The sequence below is a fragment of the Pituophis catenifer genome, unplaced genomic scaffold (genome assembly GCF_029215685.1).
Source record: "Pituophis catenifer annectens isolate HBS135680 unplaced genomic scaffold, rPitCat1.0.hap2 SCAF_1, whole genome shotgun sequence".
NCBI lineage: Eukaryota > Metazoa > Chordata > Lepidosauria > Squamata > Colubridae > Pituophis > Pituophis catenifer.
The window spans coordinates 111276467-111295041 of NW_027256881.1; the positions used below are offsets into that span (position 1 = coordinate 111276467).

General features: G+C 41.1%; 1 protein-coding gene across 3 annotated transcripts in view; it reads left to right on the forward strand.

Annotated features, from left to right (window-relative positions):
- Positions 1-18575, forward strand: part of RNGTT (RNA guanylyltransferase and 5'-phosphatase) — a 131633-nt gene that overhangs the window by 24498 nt on the left and 88560 nt on the right. For all 3 annotated transcript variants that reach the window (XR_011601065.1, XM_070954031.1, XM_070954038.1), the window contains one exon: positions 15826-15935. Coding sequence is in view for 2 of the 3 variants with exons in the window: in XM_070954031.1 (XP_070810132.1) it covers positions 15826-15935 (110 nt within the window). In the remaining variant the exon portion in view is untranslated. The remainder of the gene's footprint in view (positions 1-15825; positions 15936-18575) is intronic.

Below are 18575 nucleotides of genomic sequence, written 5' to 3' on the forward strand. Positions count from 1 at the left end.
CTTGTACAAGAATGCAGGAATTACCTCCTGCAATTTGATGTCTAGGTTATTTAAAGCAGGGGTCTCCAACCTTGGCAACTTTAAGACTTGTGGACTTCCACTCAGTTGAAGTCCACAACTCTTAAAGTTGCCAAGGTTGGAGACCCCTGATTTAAAGTGTTTGCCATGGAACTAATATAGAATTAAATAGGGCAGGGGCCTCACTCCTTTCTCTATTTATCATTTTTAGAGCAGCTGTTGTGGATTGCATCTCATTCTTAAAGATCTGTTAAACTTCTGAATCGGGGAAAAAAGTAATCATATAAATTGATGCACTTTTAAGGTTTTCTAATGAGATGGTGCTGGATTCAAATTCAGAGGCAAATTTGAAATCAAGAAAAACCAGATATAGAAGATAGAAGATAAATAGAAGATAGAATTCTTTATTGGCCAAGTGTGATAGGACACACACAAGGACTTTGTCTCTGATGCATAAAGCTCTCAATGTGCATACAAGCAACAAGGGATAATCATAATAATAAAATACAGTATGACACCCTGTTCTAAATCTTCTTTGTTCATTTCTAGTTGTACAACTAAGGTCCATCCAGTATTGGAAATTTTAGTGTATGTGTTAACTTATAATTTTATAATTTGTTTACTATATTTAAAAGCCTAATAGGTCTCTTGTTATATTTTGGTGTATTGGTACTTATACCAATTGGTAAACCCCCCCCCCCCCCCCAATAAATAAAAATCTTTGGTGATGTTTCCTGTTTCGTCAGTGAAAGTGAATGAGATCAGACTTGATTTGTCCCAAAGAAACATGAAAAACAATATAAGGTATATTTTGAATGTTGTTGGTAATATTAATCAGCCAAGTAAGAAAGTTGGTATGTTTGTTCTTGATGCAAAGATAACTTTTGACAGTTTGGAAAGGTCTTTAATCTTAAATGAAACAAAGAGGATGTTTTCTGAGACATTTTCTTAATAATGGTTAGAAATACCCTATTTGTTCCATTATCTTCAAACAAATACAATAGTTTGAAAGGAATGACAGAAACAGGATGGACTCTTAAGAGACCTAGTAAAATTTGAAAAGTTTGTAACAAAACTTCAAAATACCCGCTGGGCTTATTTGTTTGTTTTGTTACTGGAATATGATTTAAAACTAAACAAATTAAAGAATGTACCATTAAATAGATACAGAATTTAAATAGAACGATTGATAATGAAACCAAGTGAATAACAATGGAAGATCATTATTAAATTTATGCTGGTATTACATTCAGAATTGGTACAAGATGATTTTTTGTTGCTATACTATACTATTGTTGATTGCCAAAATTGATAATTCAGATTCAGAATCTGCTGGAAATACAATAATAGGGATGGATCATTTTTTTTTAGACTTGGTGGCAATGTCATAAAGCTCAACAATCCTGGAAGATGATTCATCCTAGAATGAGCCAAATTTTAAATGTATTTTCCACCAGCTATTTTTCTATATTATTAAACATTAATATTCCTACAAAGCATACACAGTTGCTGTTGTATATGATAACAACTGCTTTGATACTTTATCCTTCTTACTAGAAATTACACGTAATTCCTTTTTTTTTTAGAACAGTAGCAAACTAGCTGTGGGAATATGCATTATGGTCAAAAAATAACTTTGTAGTTAAAAATACTGAATTTAATTTAATCTGGAAACCATTTATAGAGTACGACTCAGTGCATGAATTTACGCCACATCCGAAGTTTGTGTATTTCTTAATGTTAGACTTTAAAATGTCATATTTTGTGTGATTCATTATAATTATGAGATGCTTTCTCTGACTAATAATAAATTAAGATCACCTTTATATGCAGTACTATTCTAATGTCACATAGAAAAATTCTTGTTTAATTTTTTGTAGCTTGTAAATTTTTTATTTCATTTTTCTCTTTTTCTTTGTTTTGGTTTCAAATCTGTTAAATAAAAAGTTTTTTAAAAGGTTAACAAATTAACAAAGGGGCCCATCAGTCTGGGCTCATTTTCATTATTTCAGGTAGGACAAATTCACTATATGCTTCCTTCTACATGCTTAAAAACTTACCAGATTTCCTTGATCCAGTTGTGTCATCGTCCAGATGTGGGCTGCTTCAGTCGGATCTGTTGCTGGCTGAGCCATAGTTTTTTTGACCACGCCCCTTGCTCCTCCCTTTGGGGCTCAGTTTAGGCTCAGTCGGCCTGAGAGTAACACCTCCTACAGTTCTGGCTCTCAGCCCAGGTCTGTTCGATTGCATTTAAATTGTAAGTTTTTTTTTGACCTTTTATTTTCTTATTTCTTTCATTTATTTTCCTATTTAATTTTTTCTTGTAATTTTCAGAGGTTCCGATCTACTAGGCTAGTTAAGAAATATTTTTAGTTTTATTTTGCATATAATAGCCTACCGGTATACCTCTTATTGGAGCAGCCTGTTCTATCAGGCTCTTCAATAGCTCCAGGCGGCGGCCATTTTGGAAGCCTCTTCGCGCGTCTTTTTTTTTTTTTTCTTCCCTTTGGTGGGGTTTTTTTAAATCTATACCACCAACAACACCGCAGGGGGCTTAAACCATTGTACCACCACCGTTTGTAGTGATATTCTGGGACAAACCCCAGAATCGCTAAAATAGGCCGCCGCCCCCGCCCTCAGCTCCCGGGACAGCAGAACAGCTGTAGGGCGGTCCTTTGAAGCGCTGCGGCACTTTGGAAAGGTGATAATTGCCGCTTTGCCACCAACGAGTCAATAGGAGGCTTTTTAACCCTTTTTTAGCCAGTGATCCTCCTATATCACCAACGGAGCTTATACAGGAGAGCTGTAAGGTTTCCTTACACTCTCCACGTGGCAATATTACAGCCGGGGTTTTTTTGTGGCTGTAAAGGCGCTTTATAAGGGCTGTTTCTAGGTTTCCTGGACAGTCACCTCTAGAGCAAGTTTCTTCTGCTCACGTGTTACTTGGCAGCCACTGAGCTAACGCCAGATCCTCTGCTTTTGTTTACCTTACCACATGGCGAAAGTGAAACTAAATCTTTACAGTCGACATCTTGGTCGCAGTGAGTATACTATTGTAATGGCAGAGCGTTCTTCCCACGGGGAGGGAAATACCATGCCTCAGGGAAAAAAAGCAGATTGCAAGCGCAAGCACTCTTCTAAATCAGAGGAAAAAGACTTGCAAAGGAGGCATAAGGCTTTAGAGAAGCAAATTTCAAAAGCTATTGTTCCCAGTAAGGAAACCTCTCCTCCCCCCACTACTCCCCCCCTTCCTGTTGTTGAAGTTCACCAAGCTGGTCTTCAGAAGGTGAGGGAGGGGTTCTTATTCAAGAAGAACAGAGCACTCTGCAAAATCCATTTGCAAGTCAAATAATTTCCCCGGCTTCTCCTGCTCCTAGCAGAAATGTGACACCAGCTCAGGCTGCAAGGGAGTTTCCCTTGCAAGATCAGATTCCAGAGGACCCTTTTAAAAATCTGCCAGAAAACTTACAAGTTTTAATTGAAAGGGCCATTGCTTCTCGAGTGGAGGATGCCTATAAAAGACATCATTCTGGATCAATAATTTCTGAGCATTCCACTCATGCTAGAGTATCTCCTGCAGTTAGTCTTACTGGCTCTCATTCCCCTACTGCTTCAAGGGCTAGTGAATCCTTTGCTTTGGAGATGGATCACCATTCTGATTTATCAGATGATGAGGGCGTAATTCAAGATCAACCTGCCTTTACAGGGTTATTTCCTCCACACAAATTTAAGTCTCTGTTACATAAGGCACGCATTACTGCAGCTCTAGACAATGATGATTACATTAAAGAATTGCAAGAAGATAGCCAGGGTCATAAAAAGGGACTTTTTGCTGAACCTACTCCTGAACAATCTTTTGTTCCAATCCCTCAATTATTTACAGACGTGGTTAAGAAACAATGGTCTAGCCCTGCAACCTTGGCCTCTGCCCTTGCTTCAGATAGGAAGTATTATACGGTTGCACCCAAATTTGCTCAACTGTTTCAAGTCCCCCCTGTGGACAGTCCTGTAGCAACTCTTTCGTCTCCCTCCTCCTATGTGACGGGATACTTCCGAGGGTCTACGACCAGAGGATAAAAAATTAGACTTCCTGTGCAAGAAGAACCACCAGGCTGCTGCATGGGCAATTCAATCGGCTGCCTCAGCCTCCTTTTTCAACCGATCAACCATCCTTTGGCTTCAGCAATTGCAAGCAAGAGTGCCCCCTAGTGAGGTTCGCCTCCATCAGGATATTAATAAAATCATAGCTGCTACTCAATTCTCAGCAGATGCCACTCTAAATTCGGTTAAATTCGCCTCTAGGGCCCTAGCCTCTACTGTATCAGCCCGCAGGATGATCTGGCTCCGTCAGTGGCCAGCAGATCTTCGGGCAAATGGCGTTTGGCTGCAGCTCCATATTCTGCAGCGAAATTATTTGGTGAGTCACTTGAGCCCCTCATTGAAACATGGGACAAGCGTAAGGTTCTTCCTCCAACATCTACACGTGTTGACAGACGATCTTATCCTTATTACAAGAGGGCATCCTTTTGTCCCTATTACCATGGAAACACCTCCCAACAGGGCTTCCCTCAGGGATCAAGCCGGACTTCGGACCGTCAGTCCTTTCGGGATAGGGGCAGACAATTCACACAGTCCAAGCGGCCCTTTCGTGGCTCCGGCTACTGCCAGTCCTGCGGCCGTAAGTAATTCGTCACCAAACCCTCCCATTGGAGGCCGCCTGGCTCTCTTCGCAGACAGGTGGAAAGCCTCTACCCCAGACCTCTGGGTCCTATCCATAGTAACATTTGGCCTCCCCCTGGAATTTCTATCCACACCTCCGACACGTTTCATTCAATGCCCACCTTACAGCAGCGAGTCCAGACGCCTCCTGATGGACCAAGCGGTTCAACATCTCCTGCATATTCGCGCCATAGAGGAGGTCCCTCAAAGCGAATGGAAACAGGGATTTTATTCTATCCTGTTTGTGGTTCCAAAACGGTCGGGGGGGGGTGGAGGGCAATACTGGATTTAAAATCTCTCAATTCTTACATAGTGTATCGCAGATTCAAAATGTGTTCACTAACCTCTGTTCTTCAGGGGATTCGTCCCAACGACTTTCTAGTTTCCATAGATCTCACAGAGGCCTACCTTCACATCCCAATACTTCCAAGGCATCGGCAATATCTCCGCTTCAGCTACGCAGGAAAACATCTACAGTACCGGGCCCTTCCCTTCGGTCTGGCGTCCGCACCAAGGGTCTTCACAAAGGTACTGGCAGTAGTAGCAGCTCACCTGAGGCAACAACCGGTAAGACTCCAGGCTTACCTGGACGATATTTTGATTCTAGCTCCATCTCACGACCAAGCCTTACACGATCTACACATCACAATTCAAACCTTGACCGAACACGGGTTCCTAGTCAACTACAAGAAGAGCCACTTAGTACCAACCCACAGACTCGTCCACCTCAGGGCCATCATAGATACACATCAAGGCGCAGTCTACCTGTCCTTGGAACGCCGAGCCGACATCAAAGACATGATAGCTCACATTCACAAAAACCCTTCTGTTCCATTGGCCACCTTGTCAAAACTTCTAGGCAAAATGATCTCTTTCATTCAGATCGTCCCCTGGGCACGCCTTCATGCCCGACACCTGCAGTGGTTTCTACTGCCTTTCCAACGAAAGCAACAAGCTCACACCATGACCACTGTCAGAGTCCCACTATCAGTCAGGCGATCACTACACTGGTGGACATCGCCTTCTCTAGACGGGGGATGTCTTTTCATGGACCAAAACAGGATCACCCTCACGATGGACACCAGTCTTCATGGCTGGGGGGCGCATCTCGAATCGCATGTGGCTCAAGGTCGTTGGTCTCCATCAGACCTGTCCAACCCCATAAATTGGCTAGAACTGAAGGCCATCCGCCTAGCTCTCATACAATTTCAACAGCTTTTCAAAACCATCACGTTCTGGTGCTGACAGACAACGTAGCTGCAAAAGCACATGTCAATCGTCAAGGGGGGACTCGATCGAGACGTCTCATGGAGGAAGCCTTTCGTCTAGGCAAGTGGGCCGAGCAACATCTCCTCTCCATCCGAGCAGATCACATAGCGGGGACAGAAAACATCCAAGCAGATTTCCTCAGCAGGACTCAGATAGACAATGCCGAGTGGCAGCTCCATCCGGACATTTTCCAAGCGATATGCAACAGGTTCGGGTTTCCATGCATAGACCTCTTCGCAACGAATCTGAACACTCAACTTCCTCACTTCTTTTCAAGGTTCCCGACTCCGGGAGCGGAAGGGATCAATGGTCTCCGCCTCACATGGCCTCCCGGTCTTCACTATGCCTTCCCACCTCTGCCTCTGATCCCAGCTCTGCTCCAGAAGGTGGTCGCCGACAGGGCGGAAATAATCCTGATAGCTCCGCACTGGCCACGGCGCCCGTGGTTTGCGGATCTGGTCAGTCTCTCCAAATCACACCATTGGAGGATTCCATCGGACCAGATCGTCCTGAGGCAGGGAGTCCTGACCCATCCGGAGCCTCAGTGGCTCCAACTGACTGCTTGGCACTTGAAAGGGCCCTCCTAAAGCGGGACATGTATTCAGATAGGGTGATTCCTACTGTACCGGCTTGTAGAAGCAGGTCTACGGTTAGGATTTACAATATCACCTGGGTAGCTTTTGTATGATGGTGTAGGTCCCACCAGATCAATCCTCTGCTAGCCTCCCCTCCTCAGGTCCTAGAATTCCTGCAGGATGGCTTGGACCGCGGTCTGGCCCACAGCACCCTTAGAAGACATGTGGCGGCACTGTCTACGGCCCTATCCAAGCCCTCTGAACAGCCGCTCACTCACCACCCCGTTATTAGAAAATTTCTGAGAGGTGTCAGGCTCTTACGGCCTTCCTCGATTCATAGGTATCCCACTTGGGACTTACCCAGAGTCCTTGACGCCTTGACGGCATCTCCCTTTGAGCCCCTCCGCACGGTCCATCTTCGTTTCCTCACCCTTAAGGTAGCTTTCTTAGTGGCCATAACTTCGGTTCGCCGTATCTCAGAGCTGGCAGCCCTCTCTGTTAGGGAAGATCTATGCATATTCAGACCCGACACCGTCGTCTTACGACTGGACCCCTCCTTTATTCCTAAAGTTAATTCACTATTTCATAGGACTCAGGACATTATTCTTCCCAATTTTTGTCCTAGACCTTCCCATAACTTGGAACGGAGGTGGCACACCTTAGATGTGCGGAGGGCTCTGAAAATATACATTACACGAACTGCCCCTTTCAGAAAGTCCGAGGCCTTGTTTGTCTCTTTCTTGCCAAGTTCCTTAGGGAATAAAGCTTCATCTGCAACGGTTGGTCGCTGGATCAGAGCATGTATTGCCTCGGCATATCAAGCCCAGGTGGTTCCTATTCCCAGTCAAATTACTGCTCACTCCACCCGGAGTGCGGCTACATCGGCGGCCTGGGCAACTCAGGCTTCCCTTGAGGAGGTCTGCAGGGCGGCCACCTGGTCCACCCCCTCGCCATTTATTAGACATTACAAGTTAGATGTCTTTGCTTCTGCGGAAGCAACATTTGGCAGGAGGGTTTTGCAACAGGTGCACCGGTCAGGGGTCTCCCCAGGCCCTTCGTCATCCCGCCCTTAGGACTGCCAAAACTTTTGTATGTCCCACATCTGGACGATGACACAACTGGATCAAGGAAATTAGGCATTGGTCTTACCTTGAAGGCCAAATTTCTTGATAGTTGTGTCATCGTCCAGCCCCTCCCTCTGTCTCAGGGCCTGTACAGTTTGTTTTTTGTTAATGTTAAAGGAGTTTATTTCCAGTTGTCCTGTTGGACCAGTTTCTATTTCTGAGGATGATGGTTCCTGTTGGAGCTTGTTCCTGTGGCCTTCTTCGCCAAACTGGGCCCCAAAGGGAGGAGCAAGGGGCGTAGTCAAAAAAACTATGGCTCAGCCAGCAACAGATCCGACTGAAGCAGCCCACATCTGGACGATGACACAACTATCAAGAAATTTGGCCTTCAAGGTAAGACCAATGCCTATTTAACCACTTCTATCAAGGAAACTGAGAGCCTACTGGACAGTTATTCATAACTAGATAATCCCTATTCATTTCATGTCAGGATCTGCCTACAAGTCCTTCCATGCTTGTCTAAAATGCCTAGGATTTTTATTGGCTGAGCTCTCTGGGGACTTAAGATAATATGCAGTGATTTGGCAGAAGAAAAAAATAATTCATTTCCTTGATTGACTGAATCAAAAATTTCCAGGCTTTCTGGGTGGTCTTGCTCATTATTTTCTTCACAAATATTTGTTTTCAAAGATTTAACAGCTCTTGAAGTAAGGCCTTTGGGAAATTTTGTTTGTGAGTTACAGATGCAGTGCTGAATTTCATTTGGAGCCACATACTTTTTTTTAATCAAACCATTATGATCACAAGTAAGTAGTGAAGAGTATCAGCACAGACAGCAACTTTTCCCCTGTTCATCTCAGTGGTTGACCAGGTCTAATCTGTAGTATAAATCATAATCAGAACTTTGAACCTAGCTCAGTAGCCAATTGGCAGTCATTGCAGTTGCTTCACTGTGTTGCTGCATTTTGCATGGACTGCAGCTTTTAAACCCTATTCAAGGGTTACCCACTAAAGTTCATTACAATAATGCAATTAGTAGTGCATGGACAATAATAGCCAGCTCTGTTTATCAAGCAAAAAGGGAAGTTTCTATACTAGATGAAGCTGCTTTCAGCATTTAATGACATTGATCCCAAATAAGCCTAACTCTAGCCTGTTTTTCCCCCTTAAGGTAGTGCAATCCCATTTGAAATAAGCTATACTTACAGAGCAAGTAGCTTGTTTCCCTGAAAATAAGACATCCCCTGATAATAAGCCCAATCGGGCTTTTGAGCGCATGCGCTAAAATAAGCCTCCCCCTGAAAATAAGCCCTCCCTGAAAATATTTAAACACAGAGCTGGAAATCAGGTAAGATGGCAAGCGGAGCCCCATCTTTCTCCATGCACCCCAAAATAATAAGACCGCCCCGAAAATAAGGCCAAGCGCTTATTTCGAGGTTTAAAAAAATATAAGACGGGGTCTTATCTTTGGGGAAACACGGTAGAGACAGCTGTCTGTCTATAAGGCCTGTATCCTGACAAGATCTAGCCTCAGTTTATTATTAATTCTTATTACTGTATCTAGATGCTGGTTCAGAATACATGTATCCTTTCCACATTCATATGTTACAGAGAACTAGATTGATGACTGTCTCCAGCAATTTCATATAGTTGTTAAATAGTATTGGGAATAGAAGAATACCTTGTATCCTGTAGCAAAATTGCCAAGGAGGCTGCATGGTCATTTAGTGCTGTTCTCTGAGGCCTTCCCTGCAAGTAGCAAAAAAACTGGTAAGAGAACTAATAGATCAAGTAGGCTCAACAGAGTCATCCTAGATGTCTTTTTGGCAGAAGCCATCAATCAGAGCTACCGTGGCTGATTCTTGAAACAAGAACTCAGTCTTAAAAGGGTCAAGATGATTTGGTATCCTCTGAAAAGTCTGCAAGTGTCTAGTCACCATCCCCTTAAGTTCTTGTTTCAAAAAGAAATACTCATGAGTATACAGTAATTGCTGACATCCTAGATGCAAAGAGGGCTTTGGCAGCTGTCTTATTTTTATGGATGCTGTTCCGTTTGTGCAGCTTTAGCCTGGAGATAAAAATTGTTACGATAACCAGGTCCAGGTTTTTTCTAGCTATAGGCTTCTTGGGTGGAAATGTAGACAGAACTATAGCTAGGAGTGATTTGATATGTTTTAATAACTCTGTTTCTGGAGAAAGTTGCCCATTATACTTATATAAGTTGACTTTACTTATATGAGCCAAATATATAGCTAAATTCAGGTTGGCACATAATATGGAGATACTGTTTGATGTTGTAATGGAGCAGGAATCGTGGGAGTGCAACACTCCTGGTTCTTCTTGATCTTTTAGCAGCTTTTAGTACCATTGATTATGGTACACGTCTGGACTGACTGCATGGAGCGACGGATCTCCTTTCTCCATGGCCAGTCCAGTTGATGTTGGTTGCAAGAAAGAGGTTGAGTCCAATGGCTGTAATTTTTGTGGAGTTTCAAGCCTTGATGAACAGTTAAACTTCCTGTTTAACATCTACATGAAGTCATTGAATCAGTTCATTTGGTATCTCAGAAATGTGCTGGTACCTCTCAAGTTATTTCATCTTGACTCTAAGGCTAGGCAAACCCAAATGATAATGTTAAAGCCATATGCAGTGCCTGGAAGAAGTTGAATGATTGAATGGGAAGGAAGAAGTTTAGGATTAATCTGACAAGCTTGAATGGCCGTGGGTCCTTAGGCCACCTGGTGCTCCAGATCTTTTATCTTTGATCCAGAAAGGAGTCATACTACTTCATTTGAGTCTGCTGCACAATCTAGGATATTTTTGGACTCACAGGTCCTGTTTGAAAGACAGCATGGCAGAATGTCTTTCAACAGATTATTTTGTGTACCAGGTGCACCCTTTCCTGGACCCATAAGTCCTTCTTATGATCACTCATCATTTGTCATCTCATGGAAGGATTATTGCAAAGTGCTTTATGTGGGGCTGCTCTTGTAAACTGTTCAAAAAAGCTATAGCTGGTTTAGAAAGCAGCAGCATGAGCAGTAATGTACATGCCCCTTTAGCCCCCATGTTTTGTGCAATGCATTGGTTACCAGTTGACTTCTGGTTGCAATTAAATGTGCTGCTTGTCCTATTGATTAACAATACCATCTAGCAGGTCTCAGGAAACAGGAGCTTCTCTATTATTATGCCTGTCCTCTGAAACAGCATCCCCTGGAGATTTGTGGGACCATTAGTTTACCAGACTATAAAAGAGAATTGAAAACATGTCTCTTTCCCTAGAAGAATGTGGATTAGTATGGTTGTGTATGTTACATGCACATATAGGTTAGTCTTATGGTCATTCAGTTGTACACATGGCCTGTTGGGCCTGCACATTTTATAGTGCTCTCCTGCTCGCTACCTAGGTTTAGAGTATATGAAACAACTCTGATTAACAGCCAGGAAATATTTAGGAACATATTCAAATAAACTGAACAGTGGGGTACATAGTGTTCTCATGGAATAAATGGAGATTTGACTAATTCAAAATTTCAGCTAAGCTTCACTGGATTCACCTTCTGTCTCTCATACATTTATTTGATCATCTGGTAACCAATGCATTTCTCAACTAGGCTGTCCATATACTGGCTAGATAGATGGAAACCACAAAGTTTGCATCCAGAACAACTGCAACAAGGTCGAGTTTTAGGAGACCTTTTATCCTTTAAAGTCCTTGCTTTGTTGATTCATGAGTTCTGGTAGCCATTGATGGGATTAAGAGTTCTTTCTGTGTGCTCAGTGCCAACCCCACAGGCTCCTTTGGTAATATTTCTCCTTAACAAATTGATTCTTATCTATCTCTTGAAAGGTGTTTTGGCTTTTATCCTCCCCACATCCATGCCACCTCTATTTTTAGAAGATTGCAACTTCAAGTTGGTTTCACATTTTCACACAGTTTAGTCTCAGGTTCTCACATGTGGGACTTTTCCGGTGGGAGATACAATTCGTTAGTTGTTCTTTCTGGGTGATACTACATTACATTTTACTGGTGACTTTATAGTTCTTGTACATGTCAGGCTGCCCAGAGCTGTTGCGTCGCATAAATATTTTATTAATAAATAAATAATAAGTGAATTTTCAAGTACATTAGCCAGCCCTGTAATTAGTGGTTGCTTTTGTGATTGGTGGCTAAATGTTGAAACTAGATGATAAATAAATTGTCCAGTTTTGGCTGCTCCTGCCAGTTTTGTTTCCAAAGCACAACTCTTCCACCAGACTTGATGCACCACTGTTGGGTCATTTACTGCTCAATATTCCACTCCTATCTAACCTGTTGTGAATGTCTATCTTACCCACATCAACAACCCCGCCCCCCCCTTCCCCCAGCCTGACTCAGCACTCCATTCGCACAACTCCACAGGACTGAAATTCAGATCCAGAGGATAACAGGCACCAATCCCTGTCTCCCTGTGGGGCTGTTTTTGGAAATGCTTAGCCCCCACCTCCATAGCACTCCCTTTCTACCTGATGCTAGGAATGTGCAATTTTAGTAGTGGCATGTTGCTTTAAACCCTGAGCAACCTGGGTTGGAAGATGCATAACTAGGGCAGAGCAGTTTTCATTAACGTGTCCATCTGTTGCTTCCGGAGAGCTGGCTGCAGAATGAGCCAGGTTTGCTTCCATTCTGCATAGCATCTACACAGCACAGCCAACAGAACACAACTAGCCCCCATACCACTTTGGTAGGAAAATCCTCTCTCTCCTATGGAGCTGCCCTTATGCTGACATGGCAGCATATACCTAATCCCAGCTTGAGTGCTATATGCTCAGACTCATGGGCCAAAGATAGCCTTGCTGCTCACTTGATTTGTTGTTAGTTTCTTTCTTTCTTTTTTTAAATTTAAGATTGGGTTTTTCCTATTTTCTGTTTCTGTTATTTTTCTATTAAGATTGTTTCATGTTATCAACTTTTCATCCCGTGATATATGCTGAAAAGAACATTAACCAAAACAAGAATTTCTAGCTAGAAATACTGATTTCAGTTCTTTTTCTTCTTGTGCCATATCCGTCATCGGACGTTGGCGATCATGTTGGCAATCCTATTTTTGTCAACAGCCACATTAAAAAAGTGCTGCTGAATTTTGTCTAAACCAGTCCCTTAGGTTTTGAAGCCACAATATTCTTCTTCTGCCTGGATCTCATTTGCCTTCAATGTTTCCCTGGAGGATTAAGTGAAGGATGCCGTATTTTTCTGGGTGTCGCATCACATGTCCAAAATATTCTAACTTTCGCTTTTTATTGGATTTGATTATTTCCCTTTGCTTTCCCAGGCGGCTTATCAACTCATTTGTGATTTTGTTAACCCATCTTATACATAACAGTTGTGAAATTCACATTTCAAATGCTTCTAATTTCTTCAAGTGGTTTTCTGTTAGAGACCAACTCACTACTCTGTAGAGCAGGATAGAAAAGATGTAACGTCTGACAAGCCTGATTTTCAGTCTTAGGCTTATGTCGTGACTGCAGAAGACCTTTTACATTTTGAAGAATGCTGTTCAAACTTTCTCTATCCTTGTCTTTACTTCATTGATCATGTCCCAGCTTTCATATAAATTAAATTTCAGTTACATAACTTTTTTGCATCCTGTTCTGTATCAAGGCTTACTAGCCATTCCATATCTTTACAGAAATCAATTCACAGTTGTCATCAAGTCAATTCATTTTTCAGTTGTCATCATTCAACAGAAATATGCAATAAGTGACATCTGTTTGCCTTAATCATGTTTTATGAAGAAGGTTGAGTTTTGAGTTAAGAAGGTTTTCTTATTTTCCTTTCCAAAACTAAGGTGCGTCTTATACTCCGGAGCATCTTATACTCCGAAAAATACGGTATATTGGGGCTTGTAAACCATGGTTTGTTACTTAAGGTTACTCAGTTGTGATTCAACAGATAATTTGTTGAACCCAGCCTACATGTAGCAAAGGTGATAGAATTTTATTTAGTGCTAACATTAATTTCTGAGTTTAATTACAATGTTTTATCTCCTTTAAACAAAAAACATCATAGTATCAGATTAATCAGAGCGGTTTCATTTATTCAGGTTAGCAAGAGAAACTCCGCTCTAAATAACTTGCTCAAGCACGTAAGTATGCTAAATGGTAAATAGGGAGAGAGCTACCCTTGTCATGACACATTCTGTCTCAGATTATAAAATGGCTTCCTTCCCTTATGTCTTTTAAATATTTTGACAAATTTATGGTTTGGCTACATCTTAAATCAGAGTTCCTTATTTCTCCTGGCTCTGTGCTTGTTGATTAAATGCTACGCTTAGTGGCTTCATTTTTTAATGTCTGATTTAATGTGTGACAGTTTCATCTCAATGAGGCCCACTTCAACAAGATTCATACAAGATGGAAAATAAAATGGCTGAATAAATAGAAGCTAAAATAACTTTTCCCATTATAGTTATTGAATGAATGAATGAATGAGGCTGCTCAGCTTGAACATAATTGCTCTGATAGTGTATAATAAGTCAAAATCCAAGAAAAATAAATATAATTAAAATCCATATACCATATAAAAGCCCTGTACAGTAGTTTTATATACTTATAACATGTTCAAGGCTTAAAGCTGTCATTTACTAAGGTTTATACTAAGTGTAACTTTTGAATTTCTAGGTCAATGCTATTTGAATTAAAACATTGCTCATAGTAGTTAATTCAAACTTCATGTGAATACAGGTAGTTATTGACTTATAACCAGAGATCATTTTAGGTTACTTCAAACCTCCCAAAATGGACTTAACCTGGTTTTGAAATCCCAGTGTCGAACCCCTTCCCTGTGAAACCAAACATGTGACCATATTTTGGGCAATCAGCCCACAATTATGTGGTTATGTGTCCTTGATTTATGATGTTCTGTGGCACACTTGTGATTACTTTTGTGGCAAACTAGTGGTTACTTGGCAAAGAAACCATCCATAGTGAACAATGAGTTTGTTTAAACACTTAACAGGTCACTTAACAATTACCCTAAGAAAAGGTTGTAAAAATGGGTCCAGTCACATTTTATGACCATCTCATTTTAAGACTATAATTACCAGGCTCAATTACAGTTGTAAATAAAGAACTACCTGTAATTTAACCAACTCTTATTTTTTTTTATTATTGTCTGAAGGTGATAAGGTTGGTAATCAATCCATTTCTAGACAGAAATGAAACTGAGCATTTCTATTATTGAAGCTCAGGCTGACAGAATCTCATGGCTGATTTAATTTTGAGATTAAGATGATGTCTGTTGTCTTCTAATTAGTTACACATTGTTTCTCTAATTCCCATTTAATTATTTCCATTATTCCAGTTCTTTTTAATTCTTCAAATTTGGATCGTTTTTTTCTCTTTTGCATTTAGAAATCTTCTGAGAAAGAAATTTTCTATTACTTTGAGCAGGCAACTTTCCCTGTGACTTCAGATTGTTGCTTCTGATCCTAGACGTCCAGTTTGAGCCATAACAATTAGTAGCTATTACAGTCTATGGTTATGTTTAGTGACCATGGTATGATAATGACTTTTATAGATTATGCATTGTAATTTGGTAGCAGTTTAAGTTTTGATTAAATCATTATTCTGCATTACAAGTGAAGGGATGGCAGATATTTTTTATGTTTTTTAATTTCTTTCTCTTATTGTAACTTTGCAAGCTGAGCAGCCTGGTGGCCCAGAAGTGGAACTCTCTTGCCTCACAATCAGGAGGCTGTGAGTTCGATCCTAGGTAGCAACAGATATTTCTCTCTCTGGGTGCGAAGAGAAAATATCTGCTGTGAACTCAGTGTAGGCATCAGGAAGAGCATCTGGCCAGTAAATACTCAGCTCCATTCGGTCACCTCGATTCCACCTCAATGCAAGGGATTATAAGGTTGTTAAAGGAAAAAAAAAATTAAGTTTGTAAGATGGATGGGTTCAATTAAAGTGATGGATGCATCATTCATAGATCTGGAGATTAGGTTAGGGCAGATCCTCATGGAGAAAATCTACGTGGTTGCTAAGAATTGACTCTGATTTGATGGCACATAATCTAATAAATCAATTCTAAATTTAAAATTAAATTAACTGAAAGTTGAAATCTTAATAAAATTTGAAACATTCTGAGTGTTGCTGATAGTATTCTAAAATTGTTATGTTTTCTTTTACATTTTAGGGTGCTGTGTTTTTGGAAGGAATATCAGTTAAACGTGTAACTCAAGTCACAACTCAACCACGGTTAGGAGAAATCCAACTTAAATGCCAACAATTTTGTGGCTGGAAAGGGTATGTGAATATAATTTTTAAAATGTAGTTTGAATATTCTGTAATACATTTTCTCCATCATGGCACCAAGATGAATGTCTACTTGTTTTGTTTGGGGATGTTGTGAATGGTGCCAGTTGCTTGGCCAACAGGAGGAACAGAACGAGTGGCAGCAGCAATAACAATGGCGCAGATAGCTGGCAAGACAACAGTGGATTGAGTAGTTTGAGGCTGGTGTGCTTTTCTCGACATAGAAAAGTGGAACTATGTTGGGCAGTGGTCTCTCCATTTCAATGGTTGTGCTTAGTAGTGCAGTGGATCAGTTGCTTTACTTCAGTTGACAAGGGGCTCAGAATAAACTCCAGAGGACTTGGCTCTTGCCCACCTTCTTGGGAATGTTGCTATAGAAAATTTTAAAGATAGACTTGGCTGGGCTGGTACAGGATGAGCCGATGGCCTAGGCATCAGGCAGTTTGTGGCACCAGGAGCAGGAGAAAGCAGAAGAGCTGTGGGGAAATTGTTGTGTGTCTTGCAACTGCTGTTCCAATTACTGCATGGTAAAGCAACCATTTTGCTGGATTCTTTTGCAGACCAGGAAAGACTTGGGATGGAGGCCACTGGCACTTACATTTGAGATTTTATATGAGCCAGGAGGTTTTTTTGCTTGGTTTTGGTTTGAGTGATTGTTTGGTGTGGATGGATCCTTTTTGGTCCCCTTGTGTGAGAAACGGTATGTATTAAGAGGGGTCTGTGGCCCATTCTTTTTGGGTGTGTGCATGACTTCTCCACTCCCAGGTGACAGCAAGAATGGGGTGGGGAGATGGGGTATAAGAAGAAAGGTTGGGTTTTGGATGATGGAAGAGTTGGATTGAAGGAATGTTGCGTGAGGCATTAGATGCAACATTGGGTAGAATCTTTGAGTGTCTGTACATCTGTACCCTGGGCCAGGTAAGTGATGTGTTCTGGTATAGTTTGAATGCCTCGAGGCTAGAAGAGTCTGGAAGGTGATGAACTGACTTTGGCTCAACTCTGATAATACAGAATAGCAATTTCAATTTTTATATCTCCAAGATCTGGTGATTTGATTCTGGATGGGGTTCAACTTCCCTGGACTGAACTGGAGCCCAATTTTAGAGCCCTCCAGGACTCATGGCTTCTGTTCGATTGTACAGATTTGTCTTGTGTGCTAATTGTGCCTTTCCTGGACCAGGAGACCTTGCTTAGAGTCACTCATGCCTTAGGTACCTCCCAACTGAAGTATTGCAATGTGTTTTATATGGAGTTGCCCTTGAAAAACATTTGGAAGTTGCAACTGGTTCAGAATGCAGCAGTATACACAATATTGGATACCAGTAGGTTTGTTCATGTTTCATCCTTATTGTGCAAGCTGCATTGTCTTCCAATTTTCTGGTGCAATCCAAGGTCCTGCTTAGTTTCGTTAAAGCCTGACATGTTATGTATGGGACCTGGTTATTTGTGGGTCTACCTTTCTCTGAGAATATCTGTTGTTCTCCATAGATCAGAAAGAATGTTTGTGCTCTAGGTCCCGTCCCTGATATTTTGTCATCTAACAGGACTTTAAAAGCATGATTTCTCCATAGCTGCCTCTACCTTGTAGAACATCGTTCTGCTGGAAATTTGACAGGCCTTCTAGCCTTTTGGAAGGCTGTTAAAATTTGGCTTTTTATTGAGGTGCTGGGATTTTATGGGTAGAAGGCATGGAAGGAGGGTAGCTGAGCCTGCCGCAGGCACCACAAGGGAAACAATTCTGCTGGTTTTGTTTATTGTTTATATGATTTATTTATTTATTCATTTCAGAGTTGTTCTAAGCTGCCCAGAGTTAACTTAAGATGAATGGCCATATAAATCTCATAAATAAATAAATACAGCTAAACAAAGTGGTGCCCTTCTGATGATCTGGACTTTAGCTCTCATAAATCTGTTAGTTAGCATGGGTAATATTTAAGGATTATGGGACTTGCTTAGGCCTGATTGTAAATGAGGACCTGTATATTACATCATTAGGGTTTTTTAAGGAACTGGCATGAAATAATGAAATAAGAAGCATCTTCAGATAAGATCAAATGAGCTTCTTATGAAGTGGTTGATTCAAATGTGGTGATATAGCAGGATCAGGACCATATGTTCATTAAGTTGCAGTTCAGAATTTATAACTCAAGCCTATACATAAGAATCTAGTCAACTAATGGTCAGCACTATATAGACAGTAGATAAGAGGCAACGGATTCAAGGGGGGTCTGGACTTGTGGCAATGTAACAACTCTAAGATGATGACACACTTAACTTTGCCTCCTCCCCCTCTGTCTGCTCTTCTACATGATGCTGGTATAAAAAATATTGCTATAGGGACAGCATTTTCACAAACCTGTACAGCATTAAAATTGTGTTTTTAAAATTCCATTGATACATCTATAATTTACTCCACTGAAATTAATTCTGAGAATTTTTCAGTAATATTGAATCAACTGTGATTACCCGAGAAGAATCCACATTTATTTCAGTGAGTGAATGAATGAGTGTAAGAACTATACTGTTCATATTATTAAAAATGTACTAGTTAAATAAGAATGATATAACTTATATGTCTGTTTGGATATATTTGTTTTGCTTCTCAGTATATAATGCACCAAGTCCTTCGTG